Source organism: Tinamus guttatus, unplaced genomic scaffold (genome assembly GCF_059628265.1).
Source record: "Tinamus guttatus ecotype Peru unplaced genomic scaffold, ASM5962826v1 Tinamus_guttatus_pri_ptg000240l, whole genome shotgun sequence".
NCBI classification, from domain to species: Eukaryota; Metazoa; Chordata; class Aves; order Tinamiformes; family Tinamidae; genus Tinamus; species Tinamus guttatus.
Genome location: NW_028288774.1, coordinates 14,889,060 through 14,914,805, shown reverse-complemented (window position 1 = coordinate 14,914,805; position 25,746 = coordinate 14,889,060). Strand labels below are relative to the sequence as shown.

General features: G+C 47.2%; 1 protein-coding gene across 1 annotated transcript; it reads right to left on the bottom strand.

Moving 5' to 3' along the window:
- On the bottom strand, positions 1-25,172 carry CUNH11orf24 (chromosome unknown C11orf24 homolog). Its single transcript, XM_088525914.1, has 5 exons — positions 25,134-25,172; positions 8,521-8,770; positions 3,118-3,234; positions 1,058-1,997; positions 1-922 (listed from the first exon to the last, which is right to left on the bottom strand). The coding sequence occupies exons 2-5, from the start codon at positions 8,675-8,677 to the stop codon at positions 682-684; spliced, it is 1,455 nt and encodes a 484-aa protein (XP_088382040.1). The 5' UTR covers positions 8,678-8,770; positions 25,134-25,172; the 3' UTR covers positions 1-681.
- Between the last annotated feature and the right edge of the window lie 574 nt (positions 25,173-25,746).

The following is a 25,746-nucleotide window of genomic DNA, read 5'->3' as shown; positions in this document are numbered from 1 at the left end:
TGCAACAAGATATGCCCTTCCCAGGGCCCCTTTTATTGAGTGAATACAAAAATAATCATGTGAGTGCAGAGGCACAATAATCCGCTCCACGGTGAAAAGCCACCTTGGCTTAGCAGTAAACAGAGTGTTTACAGCACCTTGTAAACAGATCTCTTTACAAGCAGGAAGCGTACTGAAACACGATGCACACCGCAGTAAAGGTTCCCTGTCGCAGCAATACTTCAGACAACTTATCTGCCCAGTTCAAAGCATGTCACAGACAGTGAGAGCTCCCCCGCTCTGTTGCACGGAGGGGAGCGCACGCGATACCTATAAATCACAAGGAACTTACAGTGTAAACCATTGAAAAAGCGCCGCGGCATTCCCAGAGGATGATTGCTCACCTCTTGTTGTGGTCGTTTTGCAGTGGAATATAACGGCCAAAGCTATTTTGCATTATGGAAAAGTTTTATAAATGACTATTAGTTTACCGCAACCTGTTGCAAGATTGAATAAAAAAAAAAAAAATATATATATATATATAGTTCTTAATACAGTACATGGCATTTCTCCTAAATTGCACCAGAAGTAAATTTGGAAGCACTTTCAGTTTGTCTTATAGGCAAATGGGAAAGAAAAACAAGTCAGACAGGCTTTCCATCTCCTTTCCAGCTCTCTGCCCTGTGTTTTATCCCCATCCGTTCACATCTCCGAGTCCACGTACATTCCATTGATCAGGTAATCCACCTGTGTGTAGTCCTTCTTTTTGTAGCTCTCATAGGCCTGCATAAGGAAGACAACTATAACAGTTATGAAAAACACTGTACCAAATAAAAGCACTGCGAGAAGCGAACTTTTGTCTACCAGGTAGTGAGTCAGAGGCTCAGCAGCAATGAGAAGATACTCCTCATCGGTGCCCTGCGCTCCAGCACGACCTGAAGCTCTTGTTGCAGGGGCGTTTGCTGGAGCTGTGGTTGCAGGGGCGTTTGCTGGAGCTGTGGTTGCAGGGGCGTTTGCTGGAGCTGTGGTTGCAGGGGCGTTTGCTGGAGCTGTGGTTGCAGGGGCGTTTGCTGGAGCTGTGGTTGCAGGGGCGTTTGCTGGAGCTGTTGTCATTTGCCCAGTAGAGGCGATGAGAGACACTGACTTTGTCTCATGTCCAGTCGTAGCTTCTGTTGCAGGTGCAGTTGTTGAAACCATTGCACTTGTAGAACTCAGAAAAGAAGTCAATTTATTCCAGGATGTTGTGGCTGTACCTCCTTCTGGCCCTGGATTTGGTGACGTGACGGTAGGTGCTGGATTACTGGAATGTGAACTCACAGAGGTAGCGAGGGCAGTAGCACGAGCAGCAGCGGTCGCTGACGTTTGCGCATCCAGCGGGGTGAGGGTGGTTGCAGTTGTGCTTGTGCTCGGTACCTGTGAGTGCCCTCCGGCCGCGGTGGCATTCCCAGGGCGGGAAGCGCTGGCTGTGCTGGGAGCTGGGCTCGAGCGCTGCTCTGGAGTCGCCTGAGGGCCCGTTCCAGGCTCAGCAGCAAGGGGAGGAGAAGGGGATTCTGATACTGACCCAGCGCTCTTATTTCCTGATTTTTCAGCAGTGGTCACAAGCTTAGTGACATTATTGGTTACGGAAGCAGTGATGGTATTGTGAGTTAGAGAAGAGGCAGTGGAAAATATGGATTTAGGGGCACCACCAACAGGGGCAGTTGTAGCCTTAACACTTGTTACAGGAACTGCAGAGGAGACGGAAGCATTTGTACCGATTGTGGTTACAGCTGCAGCAGTGCTGGCAGTGTCTGTGGTGGTGGCTGCATTGACTGCAGTTGTTTTTCCTGCATCTGCTGTTCCAGCACCACTTTCCACATTGAGCAACTGCCTTGAGTGAATCCTGACAGTCCAAGTTGTTGAGGAAAGCAGGTTTTCTGTGCTGTGTTGGTCAACCACTGCATTTACTGTCTTCTCCATCTGCTCTGGATACCTCTGGTGGTGAAACAAGTCTGTTCTCCTTTTCCTAAGGACAATTTCTTTAAAAAGACAAAAACAAAGAGTTTCAAAAGAAGAATCCAATCCAAATCCAATCTCATACTTACATACAAACCAGAACAGACCTCCTGAAGATGACGCAGTAATATTGGAAAAAGCATGTCCTTAAGTCAGCAATGTCATGAAAACACAGACCCCTGTCTTTTTGGGTTACCCTTTACAGCACAGAGCTTTGGCATTTATGCAGACTGGGAATTAATTCCCAAAAGGGGTGCACTGAGCTACAGAGCAAGAACACTGAAGAATTTTCTCAACAGCAGCAGCATTACAAATGCTGATTTTACCTGTGAAAGCTCTTGAGATGACACCTCAAGCTCTCATATAGCTACATAGCACCAAAATAGCCTTCATGCTTAGATTCATCCTTTTTGCCTCAAATTTGAGTGGAAATTTCCACTTACATCTTTATGCTTCAGAAGAATTTTCTTCAGAATTAGTGATTTGTGCTTCTAATCCCATCTACTTATCACAGGACTAGTTGCTAAGTCCCAGAGAAGCCTTTGCCAAGTCAAAAGAATCATGAACAAGCTCTATGGTTTCCCTTGTTTGATTTTTGTTTTTAAAGCTTGTATACTCTTGAAACGTACTTCAGGAGATTGATTCCCCTGCTACCAAGAAATTCCATTCTGCTATTGTGTCACTTTTAATTAACATTGAAAACTTGGGTATGGAAAGTCACAGTGAGGAACTGCTACTAACTCTGCCCTGAACATATGAGCAGTCTGCTGCCTCTGGCACAACAATCCTGGCAATCTCAGGAAAACCAATGCTAAGGCAGTTCTCTTTCTCTGAAAGACATATCAATATCTGCTAGGCCTTTATTCTCCAAAGCACGAAGTGTAGGGTGCAAATGGCATGAATGAATGATGTCTTTAACACAGAGAGGCCAATACAAGTTACTCGCAGATACTCGTGTCTAAGTGCCAGAGTCAGAACAAAGCTAGAAGAGTAATTCTGCCAGTGGACTGTCTCTAGCTACTAAATCATCCCGCAGGCATTTCATGACCAATCAACCTTCAGCTAGGAGCTAGCCAGGGTCTAAGAGTAGGCATTTAAGGCAGCAAACCTTAAATTTGGCAGGATCCTGCAGCATGACCCTACCTCCAAGCAGATCGTTGATGTCTTGTTCTCCAGCACCCTGACACACACTTAACTTGCGACACCGCAGGAGGAGGCAGCGATTCTGGTAGGGCACAGACCAATTGCAGTGGCGATTACCTAAAAAAAAAAAAAAGCAGAGAGCAAATAAGTGGCTAATTGAAACGGAACCCCCAAAATCTCATATGCCTGAATAACATTTACCTTAGTAGGACTATTAAAAACTATACCTGACCAAAGAACACTCCTTCCGTCAAAATCAGAAAATGGATTGTTACACAGAGCATAGTAACCACACTTTGCTTAACGGCTGTGATGCCAATAAAAACCTGAAGAATGAAAAAGCCAGCAGCTGGAAGACTGCCTTTAAAGGACTCTGACTCAAACATGGTGAAAATACGCAGAAAAGCAATCAAATCAACACAGCAGCTTCAAGTCCATCTACGGAAATCCCTGCTTGTGTTCCTGGCAGAAACGGCCCCTAAAGAGAGCAGTTTGCTCGCACAGAGACAAAGAGACAGAGCACTATGACCTGGATAGACCCCATCTAAATGCTTGCACTTATCTGAAATGTCCTCATGAGAAGAAAAGAGGAAGCCAGTTTAACCTGAGGTGACACCCATCTCTTTCCATAGGAGAGGGCTCTTATCTCAGTGTCCGGAGTTGGATGGAAATTCACTCCTCATCTGCTGTCACTGGCAGGGGTGCCATCGCAGACACTGTCTTGCAGTATGTCAGATCCCAACATGAGCTAAATCAGCTCGTGTATAAGTCACCACAGCAGGAGCCCCCTTTCCTGGCATCCCTTCTAATTTGTTAATTTGTTTCAGCATGTGTCTGCACACACACACACAACCAAACTTTGATTCCCCTCTAATCAGCACTGCTGAGATGATATCTCAAACACTGCCTCGTTTTGGGCTCCCCAACACGAGAAAACAAAAAATAGGAAAAGGTATTGACACACTGGAGTGAGTCCAGCACAGGCAACTTCGATGTCTGTGGGGGCTGGAGAACAACAGGGACAAAAAGAGCCAGAGAGGAGATGAGCCTGGGGAACAGAAGGTGAGGAGTAAACCCCATCACTGCCCCCAGCCACCTAGTAGAAGAAAGGAGCTGAAGCCCAGCTCTTGGTGATGGTGCACAGGGACAGGGGGAGAGGCAGCCGACAAGTCGCAACACAGGAAATTCCAGATAAACATAAGGGAGAAAATGCCTCCATCCCCGAGAGGTCAAAACTAGACCAGGGGCCCAGAGAGGGTGGACACTCTGCATCAGGCATTGAGCAGCCTGATCTAAGTCAGCTCTGCTCTGAGCAGAGACCAGAGACTCGGGAAAGACCCTTCCTGCCTAAATTACACTGTGATTCTATGCACTATCTTATCAGCATATAATTAATTTCTGGTACTAGGAAGCAACACGTGCTGTAACAAGGAAACACAGGAGACAACGACACAGCGATCAGTGTGGAACGAAGCAGATGTGCGTCCAACTGGCCACCCATCCGTGGATTACGGGGGACTCGAGTGTACGATAGCAGGGGAAATTCATCTTTGCCTTGTTAGATATGTGAGAAAGGGCAGAGTACTCACACATGTGGTACACATGGCTATATTTAAAGCTCTTATCTACAAAGGCACATTACCCTCACTGAGGATTAAAGCTATAGGGAGCTTGAACTTTCCACAATAAAACATTTACATCACCACAGTTATTAAAAGTGCTTCTGGAAAATGAACTTGAGAGATCCCCCTACCACCAACTGCATTTGGCTTCGATAGCCTTTCTTTCCTAAGGAAAGTAGGCAAATGGAATTCTACTGGTTTGGGAAAAGGTTAAGCAAGTGACTGAAACCCCCTAAGAAGGGGCATGGAAAAGTCAAAAAGCAATAAAATGAAGAACTCCAACAGCTGCAGAGGGCAGGAGACAGACCAGCAGCCTTCAATAAATTAAAATGCACTTCTCATAGAAATTAATATGTTCAGATGTGCTCTTATTCCCAGCCACCTCCTTGTCCCACAAGCCATGCAAGTGCAGAACGACAGGCCGTCCGTGGTAAATCATGTCAGTTCTCCTTCGAGAAGGCAAAAACAACAACAACGCAGCAGCATTTCTTCTGTTTTGGTTTATCTAACACAGTTCAGAAAGGCAAGAAAACAATGGGGTCAGTGTGGTTAAAGCAGAACCCAGGTTCTGCTGCCATCAGGACTGTATCCAACCACCCAAGATTTCACAGTTGCTTCCCAGAACAACCAAATACCTTTTTACGGCTGAACTGAGCAGACATCCCCTTGGCACAGATCTGGATTGAGGCTCCAAGTTCTATCTCCATTGAAAGACACGTGTCACCCAGCCAGTCTCATTTTCATAGAATCATAGAATGCTTAAGGTTGGAAGGGACCTCTAGAGGTCATCTAGTCCAACCCCCCTGCACACACAGGGTCACCTAGAGCACGTGGCACAGGACTGCGTCCAAGTGGGTTTTGAAGATCTCCAGGGAAGGAGACTCCACAACCTCTCTGGGCAGCCTGTTCCAGTGCTCTGTCACCCTCATTGTTGAAAATTTTTTCCTTAAGTTCATGTGGAACTTTTGGTGCTTCAGTTTGTGGCCGTTTCCTCTAGTTCTGTCAGTGGCCACCACTGAAAAGAGGCCAGCACCATCCTCCTCACTGCCTCCCTTGAGGTACTTATAGACACTGATCAGGTCCCCTCCAGCCTCTCTTCTCCAGGCTGAACAGGCCCAGCTCCCTCAGCTTCTCCTCATAGGGCAGATGTTCCAGGCCCCTGATCATCCTTGTGGCCCTGCGCTGGACTCTCTCCAGCAGCTCCACATCCCTCTTGTACTGTGGAGCCCAGAACTGGACACAATACTCCAGATGTGGCCTCACCAGGGCTGAGTAGAGGGGCAGGATCACCTCCCTCGACCTGCTAGAGATGCTCTTCTTAATGCAGCCCAGGATTCCATTGGCCTTCTTGGCCACGAGGGCACACTGCTGCCTCATGGTCAACTTGTCGTCCACCATGACGCCCAGGTCCTTCTCTGCAGAGCTGCTCTCCAGAAGGTCGGTCCCCAGCCTGTACTGGTGTCTGGGGTTATTCCTCCCCAGGTGCAGGACCTTGCACTTGGCCTTGTTGAATTGCATGAGGTTTCTCACCACTCAGTTGTCCACTGTGTCCGGGTCCCTCTGAATGGCAGCGCAGCCCTCTGGGGTTATCGGCTACTCCTCCCAGTTTGGTATCACCAGCAAACTTGCTGAGGGAGCACTCTGTGCCTTCATCCAGGTCATTGATGAATAAATTGAACAGGACTGGACCAAGGACTGACCCCTGGGGGACTCTACTAGCCACCGGCTTCCAACTAGACTCTGCACCGCTGATCACCACCCTCTGAGCTCTGCCATCCAGCCAGTTCCTAATCCACCTCACTGTGCTCTCATCCATCCCACACTTCCGGAGCTTGCCCAGGAGGATGTTGTGAGGGACAGTGTCAAAAGCCTTGGTGAACGTGGAGATAGATGACATCCACCCCGCTGGTCATTCCATCATAGAAGGCTATCACGTTAGTCAAGCAAGATTTCCCCTTGGTGAATCCATGCTGACTGCTCTTGAGCACCTTCTTATCCTCCACATGTTTGGAGACAACAGCCAGGATGAGCTGCTCCATGACTTTTCCAGGGATGGAGGTGTGGCTGACTAGCCTGTAGTTGCCTGGGTCCTCCTTCTTGGCATTTTTGAAGACTAGTGTGACATTGACTTTCCTCCAATCTTCTGGCACCTCCCCCGTTCTCCAGGACCTTTCGAAGACAGAGAGCAGCTTAGCTATGACATCCGCCAGCTTCCGCAGCACTCTGGGGTGCATCCCATCAGGGCCCATGGATTTGTAGATGTCAAGTTTCCCTAAGAGCTCTCTGACCCAATCTTCCTCTACCCAGGGCAAGTCTTCCTCTCTCCAGGCACCTTCTCTGGTTTCTAGTGTCTGGGATTCCAGAAGGCTGCCCTTGGTAAACACTGAAGCAAAGAAGGCATTCAGTAACTCTGCTTTTTCACTGTCTTTCGTAAACAGGCCACCCACCCCATTCACCATCAGAAAAGTGAGCAGTTTTGCTCACTTACAATTAGCAGAGAGCTGGCTCTACTCTGGAATTTAATTTTAAATTGTCCCTCCAAATGCTTATCCAGCTCTGCACGAGACCAACACTCGCCTAGACTCATTCTGCTTCCTACACCAAGAGGGAACGGGATGAAGAGTAGGGAAAAAAACAGCTGATGTCAGCAAGAGGGTGAAGTTATTGGACTTTCTCCCTTCCCGCCTGTGACTAATTTCCTCATGTCCTCAACTTTCCATTTCCTCAGCTTCCTCCTCCGGAGGAACTGGCCGATAACACCTTTTCTACCCTCATGAAGACACCGTGAGGTTCCGATGACATTTGCACAGTGTTTGCATATTCTAAGGAGGAAAATACAAACATCCAGTATTACAAACCCTAAAGGTCAGTAGAGTCAGTGTGAACACGTCATCTCTGTATGGTTCACCACTTGAAAAAGCAGAAGCTAAAGTTTTCTGAGCTCTAGCGCCTGGAAGACAAACCCATTCATACTGAACTTCCTAAACTTGAAGCTTCATTCGCGAAGGTGCTTTCCACTGCAAAAGGACAGTATGTTTAAAACAAAGGTTTGAAAACTCTGGGCATTAAAAAAGAGACATCTTGATGATGATGCCCTGTCAATCTGAGTTCTGAAAGAAATGCTAGACATTCACCCGCATGAGCTAAATTCTCACCTGTACCACAGGTGTCTGACTGACCCTTTGTGGGGAACACAAGTTTTCTCATGTAGCTAAGCAAGTTAGAGACCTTTCCAAGAGCACCTTTGACTCATTTAACACTTTAATGCTTTCTAAAGACAATTCAGAGGGAGACATCTCAGAGGGAGACTAGAGAAAGACTCTAATCTCCCAGGGTCCTGTTTAACCCCTAGCTCAGTTACAGGATAATTAACTACGGCTTTTTCTAGGGCAGGCAGGCACAAACGCCAGTGAGCAAACACTACTGATTCCAGGACAGCTGTCTGCTGCAGTGCTCACTGGCAAACACGTAGCAGCGTGGAGCCATCAGCCTTTAAGTGAAGTGACCTTACCCCATTTGCACGCTAGCAGTGTGCACGGCATGCTGCTTCTTACGGAAGCTGGAAAGGCCCTGGGAAATGGTTCCTCTGGATTCAATTTAACTAAAGCTGTCAGAAATTACTTAGCACCACAGGACTGCACACAGAAGCCATAATTGTAAATGTCTGTAAACAGCTAGAGTTAAAAAGAATAGTTGTCGAGGAGCAGAAGAGACCTTCATAGAAGAAAGGAAAAAAAAAAAAAACCCATCTGGAATTGCTGCTGGAGGACAGCAGCCTCACCTGAAGCAGCCGGGCCCTTGCAAGCTCGCCGGCACTGCTTTTCTGTGGTCAGCCTGCTTACTCGCACCACGCGGGCTCCTCTCTCTCTCAGGACAGAAACTCTGTTCTCACACATACAGAAGGAGATCAGCAGGAAGAACACGATGGCAGTCCACATCTTCAAGGCCGGCCTTGCAGGGAAGCTGCTCTTCCCAGGAGCCTGTAGAGGAGGGCTCTTTCCTATATCACTCTTGGATCCAGTGCAATATATCTATTCTTTAAAAAAAAGAAGAAAATCATCAATTAATACCAAATGTTTGCATCTGAAGTGCTCTATTGAACCCACTCCTATCCATTTGCAAAACAAAGGCAAGCATATGTTAGCAATGAAGCATACAGCAGAAAAGACTATTCCCAAATTCACACAGAGAATCTTTCTTTGGAAAAAGCACTTTGCTCTCCTTCCTTCAGACCCCGACAAAGCCAGTTCTTAATTCAAAAGCTGCAGGCAGTAGGTTGTACTGTCTTCCTTTTAGTTTCTCCAAGATCCCAAGGTGAAGAGGTTTTAAAGAAACATGATGCATCTTCTACAGTCAATAACACCCTCAAGAATAGAGAGCTCTGTTCTGCTCCTCCACTTTCATTTGGAAGATCTACCTGAGTACTGTCAAACCAAATCCAACTGGGGCCACAGAACAGCACAAGCAGGAGCAGCAGCATGTGAAGGGTGGAAAGAGGAGCCTTCTTCTGAAATTGCTTCAGACTTTTCTGGGATGTTAAGTGACACCTCAGGACAACAAATACAACAAATAGGAGGCAGCTAATGCAGGTGCAGAACCGCACAGGGCCGATCAGGGCTTTGGAGTCAGGCAGGCTGCAGGCACAGCTTTGAGTTGCTCTGAAATATTGCTCGCAGGTTCAGCAGAAAGGTTTTCACCAGCTTGAGCACACTGATAATCCAGGGGTCCCTCAAGCTTGGAATATACCTAGACACCTGTCCCTGCTTTTACACCACATCAGCTGATCAAGCACCAGGTTTGCTTCATTCTTGCTTTGATTTTCTTGCTGATGGTAAAACAAACTACCAAAAACTCTTAATAAAAGAACAAGCAGAAGCCAATAATTCATGTCTTTTAAGTGATTACACAGACGCAGCAGCTGTCGCTGAGGAAGTCTCACACCCACAGTGGTCTTCATTTCCCCACATAAAACAATAAAAACACAATGTCTTTTCCACATTACCACTACACAGAAGACACTTCTGTCCCCACACATGGGCTCTCGCCCTTAAAGTCCATGGAGCAGTTCCCACCAACTTCAGTGCTCTTCAGAGCAGGTCCTCACCTGCTACCTGGATTTACCCCCATGTTTTCAAGACTTTTCAAAACCAGACTATTTGCTCAGTCTCTTCTCTAAGAGGCTTCTAAGGACAACTCCCCTCCTCCTCCTCACGGAGGCAAGCTTCAGTCCTCACCCTGCAGCTGGGAAGAAGAGTGTTTTTGAAGAGAGCTGGGGTCCAGCTTTGCCTGACAGCTCAGGAGGGTACAGAACTCTGCAGGAGATGTACAGTTTGTAACACAGTGAGCAGCACATACGAATAGTACAAATAACACAGCAAAAACCACCCAGTCTCTTGGGCGAACTAAGACCCTGATTTAGCAATCCTTGCAAGAAGATCTGACCCGAGTTAGAGCTTCTGGATTCCAGTAAAGCCCAGGTAATATTTATCAGCTTTGATTTCCAACCTCCCACATTTTGATATCTCAACCAGTGAACTTTGGTTCCAAGTTTTATTTTTGCCCTGCTTTGTAAAGTCTTGAATGGGGGTAACAGAGTTTTGGCCTCAGAACTACCCTGCCTGGAAAACAGCAAAGTATAAATGGTTACTCCACTCTTCAAAGAGGACACACAACTCCACATCGGACTACAGGGGTAAAAGACAGGGACTATTCTGTTCCCCAAGGCCCCTGAAAACATATTGAGCATTTCTACATCTTCTTGTGCCACTGACCTTGGCTTGCACGCTGCTCGGAGCCTTTTTCCCTGGAGGAAACAACAGCAGCTTCCCACAGGTCCCCCGCTCCAGCTGCAGCCTCGTGCCTTGGTTTTCCCAGCTGGCAGCTGGAAACATTTCCAATTCCAACTTGGCAGGAGAAGCCTTGCAAGGAAAGGAAGCTCACCAGCCCCATCTAGCCCCGCGTGCTGGGGATTGCACCAGCCTCCCTCCCATTCCACATGGGAATGAGGGCTGCAGAGCCACTCACAGTGGCATAAATGCCTGGCCCTGCCAGCCTGCAGCAGCAGGAATGAGACCTTCTCCTCGTGCCGACAGATCCTTGTTCCTGACAGACACCAAATTTATGCTTTGAACTGCAGATCCTTCAACTGACAGCAGGCGACCTGGGACTTGTATGTGTAATAATGTTTTATAGCCTATGAAGTGAAGTCTCTCTGTCCTCATGCAGCACTGTCCATGTCCTAAGAAATGTTGTGCTCATACTCAGCAAAACACACCCTGTGCTCACTCAAGTTGGAGGTGCGATAGCTCCCTCTGCAACAAAGCAGGTGCAAAGCCACCATCAGCATCCCAAGCCCTGCGATCTGCCTCTTGTCTGAACAGCTTCAGATGCCCACAGAATTCTTGTCCTGTGATCTCTCCTGCCTACCACGAATGCTGGACAGACACGCAGCTTATGAGAGCTCTTCCATCACCACAACCCAAGTTGAGCTTCAGTCAGGTTTGAAAGACCTTCCTGGGAAAAGCGCAAATCCAAATGAACACCTCGTCCAAAACGAGCTCTTCTCAAAGGGAAAACACGGCCAAGGAGCTTCTAATCGTTGAGGGTTAAATGGCTGGAATGAGTCCATGGCTTAATGCTCATCCCCTTCCAGGAGGTGGTGACCATGCCAGGTGCCAGCACACAGCTCCTGAGGACCCACAGGACAAAGCGGCCCTGATCCGCACACAAGCGCCACGGCCACTCTCTGCTAGCAGGGGACTAAAGACAGACAGGGCAGAGGTGCTCCCTCCTCACACCTGCAGGCACTCACAAGTCGGTAAACAAGGAGCAGTTTGGAGATAGGGCAGAACAGTGCCTATTTAATGAAGATGGTTTAGTGATTCTGTTGGGAAGTACTGCCTTAATGTACAATTTGCATATTTTCCAAGTCATTCCCCCCTTCCCTTGGCACTCACACATGCTTACAAGCCCAAAATAATGTTAAAGGTTGTTTAGCAAATCATAGCAATTCCTTTACATTTTTTAAAGAGCACGCATGTGCAGCACAAACACAGCACATGGGCTATAAATACAACAGACGAGCAAACACCTCATTTCTAAGTCTAATGCAGGGAAAATCAGATGCAGTCGCACCTTAATGCAGTCCAGATGACACTTTGGATGCTGTATCAAGTACCAGAAGGCTTTTTTCTGCCTCTTCCACCTTAGCACAAGTCCAGAGCAAGAGCTGTAATTCGTACTAACAAATCACTTCTCCTGACTCAATCAGTGCCTTGTATAATTACAAGCAATTTCTTTCTGCAATGGTACCTGTCACCACATATACATGAATTATAACGGCCCCAATGCAATGCAATGCCACACCAGGCTGACTGGGGATGTGCAAGAACACCACCACTATGTTACAGTGTTCAAAGCAAAAATAGCTGGCCCTTCGGAACATTTGCAAATGATTTCACTACATTATGTAAAAAAAAAAAAAAAAAAGAGAAGTGCCTCAGAGCTTCAACTGCAAATTCAAAACAGCTGTTAAAATATCCTCCCTATCTCTCCTGTTGACTCACCTGCCACGTGTTTCTACCAAGGGTCACCTGCTACAAACGGCAAAGGACAAACTGAGCAGAGGTCGTGAAGCAAAGGTCACACTGGAGATTCACGGGGGTGGCAGAGCCTTACTGGGGACGGAGGAGGTGGCTGGTCTGGGCACAGTTCCTTGGACAGTACTTCCTAAGCCGCTATGGGAAGCGCCCGACAACAAAAATGCGAAAAGAAATTCTGCAAAGCCAAAGATCCCCCAGAGAAACTCCAAGAAGAATCCGATAAGGTGAACGGTAAACCAAGTGAAAACATTTTAACTAGGTAGCCTTAAAATTAGACACCTCCTGCTTCCCTAAACAAGGGCCACCTCCTTCAGCCTGCAGCGCAGTCGCTGCCTGCGGCCCAGCGTCCCGCTCATCCGCGCGACACGCAGCGCACGAGCGGCGGCCGCCACGTGCTCCAGCGGGCCGGAGCAGCCACCACACGCTCTGCATTCACGTGGCCCACCCTAGGCAGAAGTTATTAAGCTAGAGAGCCGAGGATAAACCAGCGCCATGGAGCAGACCACCTGCAAGGAGGCTGCTCTTGCCGCGGCATCCCCAGGAGGTCAGGATAGGAGTGATGCTCTTTGAAAGAAGTCCACAGTTGCTAAAAATCAGTATTTCTTCAGCTGCCATATATTACTTTATGCAGGAAAATCCTTTCTTCTGCTTGCAAATGCCAAAAGCAAAACAAAACAGAATGAGAATAAACGCCTAAAGCCTCCTTCAAAGAGGTGAAGCGGCTCACGAGACGTGCTGGGAAACTGCTCAAGTGCACCGGGACTTGGGCGACATGGCTACAGGGCACTGGGGACTCCCGTGGTGACACGTTGCCCTACACAGGGCCACGCTCCCTGAGGACCTTGACTGGGAGAAGCATCCGCACAAGCATCCCACAATCCAGTATTACCACGAACCTACAGTAGCCCTGGAAAGCCTTTTCCCACGCAACGGGCGGATTTCTTGCAAACCCAGCAGCCCACCTCGGTCATGCAGAGGCTGGAGTACTTCCCCTTCCATTTCAGGGTTTTCAGTGAGTTGCTCAACCTTCCTTCCCAACCACGAAGGCAGAGAGGAAGGAGGTTTTGGTGGTCAGACCCCGTGTCTAACAACTGCCAAGAGCCAAGTTCAGGTCTTTTCTCCACTTCTAGCCTCCTGCGGAAGCAATGCAGGGCAACCAGCTCTCAAACCTCACACAGATTTAGCTGTGGTGGTTTTTGTGGGCGGTTTTTGCTTTAGTTAGTTTTGTTCTGAAAATGCTTTATCAACTTTCCCCATCTCCCAGATCACAGGTTGTCTCCTCCTTTCTGTGACTCAGCTCCCCCTTTGTACTTCTTTCACAGAGCTAGAGAAAGACAAGTGCATTTAGGGAAACAAAACAAAACAAGCAACAAAACCAAGAAAATCCCACCAGATAGCGGAGAGTTGAGAGGAGCACATGTGTGGCAGAAGGAAAAAAAAGGGAGATGATGCCTTTTTGAGAGAAGGTTTTTGAAGAACAGGTCATTGAGAATCCACACAAATACCCAGCAGTTTGAGGAAAGAAGAAAACTGGAAAAAAGACGATGTTCTCAACCTACCTGGTTCAGGACACACAAGTGGTCCTGGGCTATTAAAGCCCCCACAATCGTCCTTCTAACAGCTTGCCAGGATGGATGGACAATAAGGAGTGACGATTCCCACTCTTTACATGCAAGTTGATGAGAAAACACCTCTTCCTCAGTGCTAAGTTTCTCACTTTTCTTATGCCACGGATGCAGAGAGTTCACTGACATCAGTAAGGCTTCATGCCCATCACCCTTTGCCTCTGACAAAATAAATGTTAAGGCCCAAAAAACAACCACGACCACCACCGCGTCATCATCCATCACCCTCCCTCATCTCTGCTCACATCTACATTCTGCACTCATACTGAAAAGTGCTACTCAGTGGGACACTTCCCCTGTGAAAAATGACCAGGCAGCTGTTTCATTTATGAAAATGTGGCTTGTTTTGGAATATCTGAAACAACCCAGTTTTAATATAAAGAAAAATAGGCTGCCAAAGGCTAACTGCATAAAGCCAGGATTGGACAATAAATCTGTCAACGCAAATACCTCTGAGGAATAAAAATGTGCACTGTGGCTCAGCTGCAATCTTCTCTGGCCTGATCTGCACTAAAAGCAGCTAGCAAATTTTCAGACATGCTCCTGTCTCAGGAGAACAGGAGATCACATGTAGGGCATTTTCTACTGCATGTTTCCAATTAAACACGACTTGAACCAAAAGCCCCCAAGGGAAGCACCCCCACGGGCTGCCGTACGGGCTCCGGGGCCACCAAGCGAGGATGCTGGGTTGGCTGGATCCTGGCTGGTGGGCTAAGAGGCCGGCTCACGACTTGGGCTTCATCTGCAGAAGCAGATGCTCTGCGCCCTGCACCGCGTCGCCCGGACACGGCATCAGAGCAAGAACCAGCTCTCCCAAGGGAAAACACCACGCGCGCTCCCAGCACAGCAACTTGTCTCCACGCTGCTGTTAAACCCCAAACTGCCGAGTCTGGAGCGAGCAGAGGCCTCCACAAGAAGCCATCGCAGCCTGAAGGCACAATTAAGCAAGTGTTACTTTGGAGCAAATAAAACCAAAAACGCACTGAAGTCTGGTCACCTCACCTTACTCCAGCCCTGCACGCTACCATCAGAGACAATAATTTCCTGGAAATACAGATGAGGTTAAATTTCACTAAGTTCATAGTTTCAAATACTATCTTTCAGTTGAGAGAATTTCGAGAAACCCTTTAGCTCCTTTATGGGTTCATACAGATGCATTAATAATTTGGGGCATTTAAAAACATAGGAGGCATCACCACCCACAGTGCAGCAAGTTTGCTCAGGAATTTAAGCTTGTGCATAGTTTTGAGCAGGGCCATGCGCAGAAGAGATGGCCAGCTCCAACACAAAAGCAAAAGGGAACCCTGGGGAGAACTCAGAAAGAGAGAAGAAAATTTAGGCAGCGTGGAAATGGCCTGAACACAGTCCCAGTGCAAGGACTGAAGAGATTTTCTGGTCACTGTTAGAAGAATTGGGAGCAAAGACATTGTGGATCATTCTTGGTCATTTCTCCTTTCTGCAGGGAAGCGGGATCTTGAAAATACACAGAACTGAATCAAAGATACTTGCCTCCATCTGCAGTTATTCTCCCAAATAAAACAACTTGAAGATACCCAGATGATAGGATTCTTTTTAAACTACCCTACTTAAAAAGAAAAAAAAAAAAAAAAAAAGCAAGCAGGTTTATATTATAGGGCTGTCAGATGAGATACAGCAAGACGACATTGCAGCTTATCACAAGGTAGCACTATACTGTGGAATTTTTCACCATACATATTTTGGCACAAATCAGAAGATCCCACCCAAGCTCTCAAGGCCAGAAAGACATTTATAGCAGTAACAAATGAGGGTTGCTGGCCACATGCCTCCCCGTGTTGTCATTTACACCGTTTGGAAGATGTGGAAATCACAGGGCAGGCTGTGGGGGATGCATAGCCAAGCTGGCTTTAGCCAAAGAGAGGGACCCGAACGCAACAGCAGCTCTCACAACCCCTGTGGCCTGCACCAGCCGTAGGTTCCTCAGAGCCAACAGGAGTCTTCTCCGAGCCAGGCACAGAGAAGCCTCTTAAATTTAACTTAGAGGAAAAACATCTTCCTCTCCCTCTGCTCTCCTTAGTCTATTCCTGACGTTTTTAACGTGAACACGGTCCTTGTTGATATCTGCGACCGCTCGGGTGGCAGCTGAAGAACCACTCCAGCCTGGCTCAGTACGGGCAGGCAGGGAGGCTGGTGCTGAGCGCCCACGGCTGCTGCTCTGAACCCGAGCTCCTCAGTGCTGCTCCTGTACAAAAATCAGTATATTGGTCCATTATTCATGGAAGAGCAGCCACACAGGCAGTAACAGGTTCCGACCCTTTCCAAGCCCGACTCCAGGCTTACCTCAGTCCTCAATTTTCACCCAACAGCACATCCACAATATATAAAGAGAATCGATATCCCTGAAATCTTGCCTGCTTTCTTATCCCAACTGTATTGCACGACGAAATAAACAGTATTACTTTGCCTTACAAGCTTTGCTTCAGCACAGCAGAATTTGGCAACTCATCCATCCCCCTCATCCATGGAGAGAGGGTCCATTTTTTAAAAGCTACAGCACATTTAAAGGAGTCTGATCTGCAAAAAAAAAACAGTCACCAAGACAAATAGAGCTCAGTGGATTTCATCAACACAGAACAAGAAAGCTTTTTTTTTTTTTTTCTTTTTTCTTTTTTTCATACTGCGGGGAAATTGCAATTGCAGAACATGGCTGGAAGAGAAACGCCTCAGATTGGAGACAATACAACAGTGCTGTCCTCCCCCACTCCCTGCCCAAGTTACTGGAAGTTTTCCCCCATCTCCAACACAGCTAACACAGGGCTGCAGCTCCAAGGAGGAGACACCACGTCCCCAGCAGCTGCTCCTGGTTACAATCTGTAACCCCTCAAAGTATTTGGCCACGCTTTCAGATGTTGCTTTTCAGAGGCGCTGCACAACAGCGATCCCGCACCTTTTTCTTGCATTAGCCTTCCAGAAAGCGAGAGGAAAAAGTGAACCAGGTCCCATAAGACAAATCCCTAACTCGTCTCCATGTCTCTGGAGCACAAGGGTCAGAAGGGAGCACACGTCCTTGCAAGCACTCACCTTCAGCCCTTCAGACACCTGGGGAGCAGCCAGACGGGCTAAGGACAAGTGGGTGGTACGCAGTGTCTGCACCAAGGGGCCCAAGGAAATAAAACCGTGAGCTTTAGACTCGAATTACAAACTGCCTCCAAGCTGCCGCCACACAAGTCATTGCAGGTCTGAAATACACTGGTATTGTCAGGTTAAGATTTAATATTTGTGTCTAATACAAGGGTTTCTACCTTAAAAAAAAAATGCTAAATCAAGCTATTACACCTAATTCTTCTTCTTTGCTCACTGACTCTCTTCACCTGAACCTTGTTATCAAGGTGACAAGACACGTAGGGAAACATACACACAAGTGCAATAAAATTGCCTGGGGCCTCTCTGCCACTTTCGCACTTCACCTTATAGAAAACACTAAAATAAAGTTGAGCATGCATTTTACTTAGATTTTCCCCTTTGTTCATCCTTTACGAAGATGAATCATCAGCATACGAAATTCATTCAGTTACTACTTTATGTTCATTGGATTAAATACATTGCATCTGCCACTGTAGTGATTCCAAGTGTGAATGCTTGAATGTACTGAGACATTTACCTAAGGAATCTCAATTTTAAACCATATACTTTAAAAACTCAGGTGTAATCTCACACCTTTCAATTTGGCTTTGCAAATAAATGAACGTTTCCCAAGATAGACAATAACCTAAGAGCTCGTTCAGCACAAGGGTTTGCAATTTCCAGCCAGTTCCCCGGGGACAACTTTCCCACTCCACAGCAGTTTGTACAACATCTGTTTCTGGTTTCAGAGAGGTCAAAGACCAACTGAAGAGCCCACGACAGAGAAAGAATGAACTTGCTAATAGCACTAAACCCTCCAGCAGCAGGGTGGAGGCAAAGGAAAATCAGTATTTTTTGCTTGGATTTAATTCTAGAAATCTCCCATTCTTTGAGGCATCCCCTATGGGAATGGGTCACCAGTGTATGGGAACCCTTTTCTGTTACAGCTTCGTGCTCCCGGAACAGCTTTCACATGCTTGAGTACCAGGTATTGGATACATAGCAAGCATCGTACAGTGCCTTACACGCACCTGTGGATATGGTTACCATCTCAGGGCAAAACTCCAAAGTAGCAATCAAGAACACCCCCAAATTCAGCTTCCAGATGTTACAAGATTTCTAAAGCCTAGAAACTCCTGTCCCCTTTGCAATCAATGGAAGAGCAACGAGTGGGAATCTATAAGCACACTACGGTCAAAAGCTGTTTGCTAACCAGAAGATACGATCAGTGCCGTGCACCCCAACTTCTGCACTTTTCCTTTTGAAGTAATCTGGTAGCAAAAGCAGTAGGTGTTAAGGCTCCACTCAGGCCACATGTTCCCTTAAAATTCAAGCAGCAAGTGCCCCAGGAGGACATTATCACTCTTTCCACACAAGCATTTTGCCTTGGGTGCCAGTTCTTCCAGCTGAAGATGAAGCGTATGTTTAGCTCCATACATGAGACTAAGCCTAGCAGAACCAATGCCACCTGTGAACTGCATGAAGCCACACGACTGCTGGCAGGTTCACTACACTTCATTTTCATGTCAATATGCAAGTTATTTAGCCGTGCAGGAGTCTTCTTGATCCTTTTGGGGAACAAAAAAAGAACAAATCAAGACTTATTATGGTTCTTCTTTCACACACACCATAAGAAATGGCACCTGAAACTAGCAGTTGCCAGTGAACTCCAGGGACTCATGCTCTTAACACACCCATCATCTCTAAAGAAATGGAACAGCAAGAGGATACTCGATTTTAACTGAATTGCAAAGGGTCTCATGATATCAAATGCCAGGGGACGAGGTCTCCTACCACCATGAGTGATCCCCGTTGAGGATCAAATACTAGACTAGACAGAGCTTTGGTTTTATTGCACACAGATAGTTCTCAAGTTCCTAACGTCAGCTGAGATGGCACAATAAGCTGACTGATAATGCAGTCCTATACGACGTTGACTCAAAGTACAGTGCAACACAAAAAAAAAGGTCCAGAAACAGCAGTGCGGACGTATAATTCAGGCAACAAAAGTCAAAACCTGATTATCAGCTTCTTCAAGATCCTAGCAGCCATCTGGATGCCAAGGCAAGGGAAAGTATAACCCCTCTTCTTCCCTGTTCACTCGCTCATAGCTCTTGACTGTGTCCTGTGCAGCTAAACTGTAGCAACTAAACTAACTTCATGTTACACCAAATGGCTTGGCAGAGCAATGACTTCTAATTAGACATTAGAGAAGCTGTCTGCACATTTTGAAATAAATAAAATACAGCACACTGAGACTTGCTCCTGTACCTGCATAGTGGTGAAGCAGCTTTATTTGGGGCTTTAGTTTTAGCAGTAAATAAAAATACAGGAACTTAAACCTGCCCTTTCTAACACACTCCCTCTGTGTACACATCAGTCACTGTGGCTTCCCTCATAAAGACTGCATTAAAAACCAACCAAACAAAACCCCATCAACTCCTCCCAAAACCCAAGTCACAACCCAAACTTAGAAGCGTCAACAAATGCAGAAGTCAAGAATTCATATGAACTGCACCAATGGCCACAGGGGCTTAAATGCATGTCAGGAAAAGCTGCAAAGTGCAAGGGCATAGAGGGTACCTCGCTAAAAAACAAGGAGTTGCCTCCTCTCACGGCAGCACAGCTTTTTGTTCCCAAAAGGCAGGACCACACTGAGACAAGGCAGGAGCTATTGGTCTTGCAAGGAAAGACACTGCCAGGCATGGAAATCTCCTGAGGATACCTCAGAAGTAACAGTCCTATGTCAGCCAAAAAAAGCAGCACAAAGAAGCTACATCAGGTCTACCTCAAGCCGAGGACGTTACTGAGACCCATCCCACAAAAGCTTCACTATAAAAGAGACTGAAAAGATTAAATACATGTGGTGCATTTCGTAATACTCTAGATAACAATCGGGATTCACTTACAGAAAGGACCAATGCCAGAGAAGTGCTTGGGGAGAAGCATGCTTGCTCATTCCAAAGCTGATGAAGCTTTCGCACTCAGACCAGTTGGGAATGCCTACAGCAGTCTTCCCAGTGCTCGCAAATAAAATATTTTCCAAACAAAAGCAATCATAAATAAAATCTGAGTATACTTGTTTTAAAAAAAAGAAAACAGAGAAGCACATTGCTCCTTTATAAAGCTTCTGTAGGTTAAAGAGTGACAGAAACACACACAAAGATTCACACAAGCTACTAAAAATTCTTGCTGGCAAGGATGTCTTTCTAGACCAACTAGGATAGGAACAGTTTCAGAAGCATGAGAAAGCATAGCCCAAAAGAAAACTGGTCTCAGTAGGAACAGCTCTGGATCAACACAACTGAAAAAGGAAAAAAAAAAAGTTTAGATTAATGCTTATGGTTTAGCCTCAAGTTAACAATCAGACAAGCATCCAGAAAACCCTGGGTAGAGATTTAAGGTTTATGCAGATATGTCCTTTGTGCTGAGATGAGGAATTTCAGTTTATCCCAGAACCTCTCTCCTCCATTAGAAACTCCCACTCCTAACCTATTTCAGGGAGCAAATTTCCTGGTAGGCTTCAGGTAAAGACGGGAGAGTTTTACTTCCAGGAGTGTTTTTGCATGCTCTGCTTGTACTAGATGGGCGAGATTAGGTCCAGGTGCTCCAGCCAGTGGGGCTTCTGCCAGAGTGGCAAGGACCTTAACTGTGGCCCCAGGAAAGACATGCTGACGACAGAGGCAATTCTCCACGTGGAGCTGCTGACACAGATATGCCAGCGTGATCTTTGTAACCCAGGTCAGTCCAAACAACAGAATGTAGGTGAGACCGAGACTGACCCTCCCTCATGTCACTGTGGGGAAAAGGGGGCATGGGAACACCCAGCGACCTGCCTGAAGCACCAAGTCACCTGCTCTCCCACGAATGGACAACTGCTTTTAACTAGACTCACAATATTTATTTCGCTTCAAGCAGTTTGCAGTCAGTGATGCTCCTTTCATGACCTTTCTTTCCTGTGCACGAATGCTGGTCCTCTTCATCAACAGGGACAAATTCTTCCCTCGGCCATCTGCACATCCCCTGCTCCTATTGACTTCTGCAAGGCTTCCCTTTACTAATGGGCTTGTTCCAGAGCAATTTCAAAGCAGCCCAGGTGGAGCAAAATAAAAAACAAACATTGTGAGGGTGGAGACTTAGCAGGCAAACACTTGTACTTGTTTTCTTGCTGGCAGGAGGATTTTTGGAACATTTAGGGGAAACAAAAACCAACAGAAGACTGGACGCAGAACGGCTACAGCTGAAACATAGGGGAAAAAAGTATATATGTGAAATACTACTGTACACAGCCAGAAAGCTACTCCACTGAGACTGTCAAAGCCGTTTCAAAGGGATAGAGGACCAGAGAGGTTTATCCTGCTTTTTAATACAGAGAAGCCAGACAAAGAAAGATAGAGAAGAAGACTCGGCAAGAAGAACATGCTTAATCCTATTAAAATTAATGAGATTTCAGCCTGGCCTCCACGCAAAAGTTGTATTGGTTTAGCTTAAGTGGATTTAAACCTAGATTTAGTTAAAGCGGTGCAAATTCTCCCCAAGCTAAACAAACATAAAGCTACCCTAAACATATTCACAAAACCCAATGCGGATATTCATCCACTTCACCATCGGTTACTACTATTTTCCCCCTCCCAAGGGGGCTGTAAGCGCAACGCGCCGCTCCAGCACAGGTAACGTGCCCAAGTGTTTCGCTGCCCTTCTGCAGAAGCGACTCTCAACCCCGATGTGAGCCAAGCCAAAGCAGACAAGGACATGGGGGGAAGGAGGAGCAGTGGCAGGGCTCGGCGTGGCCTCCCCTTCCCCGGCCCGTGGGACGTGCGCTTGGAAGGGGTCTGCCACGTGCACCAGCCACGGACCCGATACGGGCTGCAAACTGCCCCCGTCGGCAGCGCTGCAGAAACGGGCTCTTCTCCATCTCCCTCTGGCAGCAACACTGAGGGGCAATGACTTCAAGTCCAAAAAAATGCCTCTTCTATCACCGTGCTGTGCAGTGACTCTTTGCCCGTGCACCTCATTACTCTTCCTGCTGTTTACCCCAAAAGCTACAGGCAGCTCCTGAGGCCACACAGCAGAGAGCCCTCAGAGCCAGCTACACAGCAGGGGAGAAAGACTCCCACGCTTCATTAAGGCACCTCCTCAGCTGCCTGCCAGGATAGCACAGAGGTAGGCAGCCCAAGGAGGAAAATGCAAATGCAGACTTTGCCAAAAAGATTAAGTGCCCCTACCTGGCTTTGTTGGCACTTCAGCATGAGAACAGGGCTGAGAACCCCTATTTTTGGCTCCCAGCCCCACTCCTGCCTTCACACCACATTGTCCCAGCAGAACAATGGAGAAAGAAAGTGCCTCATGTGCCTTCCCAGCACTCCGCAAGTCCCCATTCCGACGGGGAGGGCGGGAAGGGCGCGATGGGAAATGCGGCCTCTCACATTTGTCTTTATTCCGTGTATAACCCATTGTGCAGAGCCCAGATCCCAGGCTTGACGCTTGTTTCAGGGGTCACAGCAACGACCCACGCCAGCAGCTGGGCACAAGGCTCCTCAGAACAAGCCTAGGGACGGCAGCACCACGGCAAGCAGCTCCGTGCTGGCTCCCTGCACACCAGCGAGGTGAACGCAGAGCTGCACTGAACATGAAAAGTCGCTTTTGCAGTTCTTGTCACCTGCTCCTGCTGACACAGCCTGGATTAGTTGTTCACAGGAGCGTGCCATAATGGGAGGAAGGAAAAAAGGAGACCTCTGAATTTTGGAGTTAGATCGTCATCCTGAACCAGCCCACCATGCCACCGAGCAGCACTGGAAAGGTCGCAAGCACAGGTGCAGAGACTTCTCGAGTCACAGTAAATTCCTGGGGGAACCATATCCTGCTGGGCTAAAGGCCCCTGGAAACCCGGTGACACAGCCCAAACCACAGATCCTAGATTCATGACTCTCAGCAAGAAAAAGTCACCTTGGGACTATTACTTGTAGGTGATTCTTATGAGGCCTCTGCACCCCACTGGAGGAAGGTGCAGCATTTCACCCAGAAAATAGCAACCCATTGCAGGTACCCTGGGGTCTCACCTGTTTTGCAACCTTCTTAGACTGTGAGCAGTCACAAGTTGCAGGAACTAGGAGCGACGTTTCCAAAGCAAGAGTGAGCTTCTACCTGCATTCACTTTCACCCTATAGCCTAGCAGCCAAATTCACCAGCTTTACAAGCTCCACCAACTCCTGCACATCCAATTCACAGGAAGGGAGCCCAAGGGAGCAAAGCTCACAGAAGAAATGAATCAGAGCACTGAAGCTTCTTCCCAGCTATCTGTACTGCTGTGAACCACTTTTCTCCTCCAGAATTACCTCTCACCGACTCCATTTTTTTTATATGTTTAGAGACACAGATTTGTAAAGGTAGGAGAAAAAACAAACAAAAAAAAAGCCGTGCAAATCACCTAGGACAGCTTCCTGTGTGGCACAAGCCAGAGAGTTTCATCCAGCCATTACTCAGTGTGTTCATGTGTGGGGGAGAGCATCTCACCCACCCCGTAGATTCTGCGCCAGCTGTGCGTTAATAGGGATGAACATCTCTTTCACAAAGACATCTGATCTCGATTCACACACTTCAAAGGGCAGCCAGAGAGCGGGTGCAGGCTGTCACTGCTCTGCAAGAGAGCTGTAACAATCTACAGCAGCCAAGGACTTGCACGCAAGCGCTGGCGAATTCACCACCTTCTCCAGTTTTCCCTGAGAGTAACTGTGCCTGCTATCAGGAGTTTGCATGTAATATAAAGTAAGAATTTAAGAGGAAGAATAATTCTAGAACAGGCGCAAACCCTGTCTGAACATGCTCGCGTGTGGGATCCAGCTATGGGGCATCCAGCCCAGGCTCAGTCTTTTCATGTCCAGCTCCCCCATGATACCACTGAAAATAAGGAGGCATCAATCCTGGATGGATCTGCTTTATAGCACTTTCAATCCATAAAACTGTTTGGAAGGTGCACGAGGCTGGGCAGAGCACGCCCAGTTAACATTGTGGTTTTACTTGGTGTCAGAGTGAGCAGGGATGTCAACAAAATTGTATGCTTAAAGCGTCACGGAGAAAAGTTTGGTCTGTACCCTTGTAAAATAAAAAGAAGCAAGAAAAATCTATGTAAATCACGTCTTCCCAATTTCTTCAGGTAGAGTCTTGAATATTTCTGCTGCTTAAAATACAAGCCCCTCCAGTCCTAATTGTTCCTGCAACAGTTCACCTTGAAAACTTAGTCAGTCCCACATTCCAGGAAAAGTCAGTCATTACGTTTAAAAGGCACGTGTCCTATAATCCACCTAATGCAGCCAAAGATTATAAATGCATTATCAGGCCCTGAGCATGGATGTTTTTCATCAGCGAAGCTTGAAATTTCATCTGCAAATTACTTCCATCACCTTTGAAAAGCCTGTGCCAAGAGACTTAATTTGGGAGGCCAATGCTGCAGGTTGCATGGAAATTCCAATTTGAATTTCAATAGCAGATAACCAGACACAAAGTCTGTTTTCCAGCAGATGATTTTAAGTCCAGCAGGGAATTTCCAATTAAAATTAAAAATGAAGATGTCTGCACCAATGTCTTAAGGGGTACACAGCCTGAAATTTCCACCAGAAAATTACCAAAAGACTGTATGAGTGCTTTTGTGTATATATATATATACACGTATTTTTTTTTAAACTGGAGCTAAGCAGCAGACACGCATGGCAAATACATTAATCTATTTGAAATCTAATAAAAATGGAGAAATCACTACTAAAGCCACCATTACTATGTAATGGACAGCATTAACATATAGAGTAGAGAATGATGACAGGGGATAAAGCACGGTTAGAACAAGAATGTGCATTTGAGAGACCCCTGCCAGGTGATGAAATGCACCTTACAGCCTGGTTTTCAAAGCTAGTGAGCAGCTACAAAACCCTCCAGAGACCAAGGGACACCAAACACTCAGCGTTCCCGAGCTTACCTCTCAGGGCAAAGCAGCAGCTCAGCTCAAAGTGGGGAGTTCGTGTTTCTGTAGGGAGGAGGAGCTAGTTCCTCCAGTTTGCAGCCAGCTAACTCACTTTATCAGGAAGCAGGAGAGCTCCTGCATGGCCAAGCACTGCAGGACATCAAGGCACCTCCCCTGAAAGTCTCCTGAAAGAGAGCTTCACTCCACCAAGCCTAGAAGAAAAAGTTTGAGAAAGCGCAAAGATCAATGTCAGAGGAATCACTGAACCTACCAGAAAGGGAACCACAAGGCAGAGAGCTTGATGAAAGCACAATATTGCCTGGTGTCCAGCTGCACAGCAAACCCAAGGCACAGTTAAATCTACTGAAAACCTCGATGCTGGGCACGAGGGGAGGCAAAACACCCGCAAGACACTGTTGAAAACGGGATGCCGTTTGCAAAGGCAACCTCAGGGTCACCATCTCCGCGGCACTCGCCTGGACACCAGGGCTTTTCTCAGAGCACCCGCGAGCGTTACCTGCTGCAGGCACCGCGGCTCCAGAGAGGGGCCGGCGAGGAAGCGAGAGGCGCCGAGACCCGCTGCAAAACCGGCGGGGACCTTGGCTGGCAGCAGCGGCGCTGAGACAGAGCTTCTAAAACGGCAAGAAAAAAAAGCACAAGTCAGAGTTACTCCCCGCGCGCGGCCGCTCCTCCAAACGGGCGGCCGGGACGCTACGTGTCGGGCC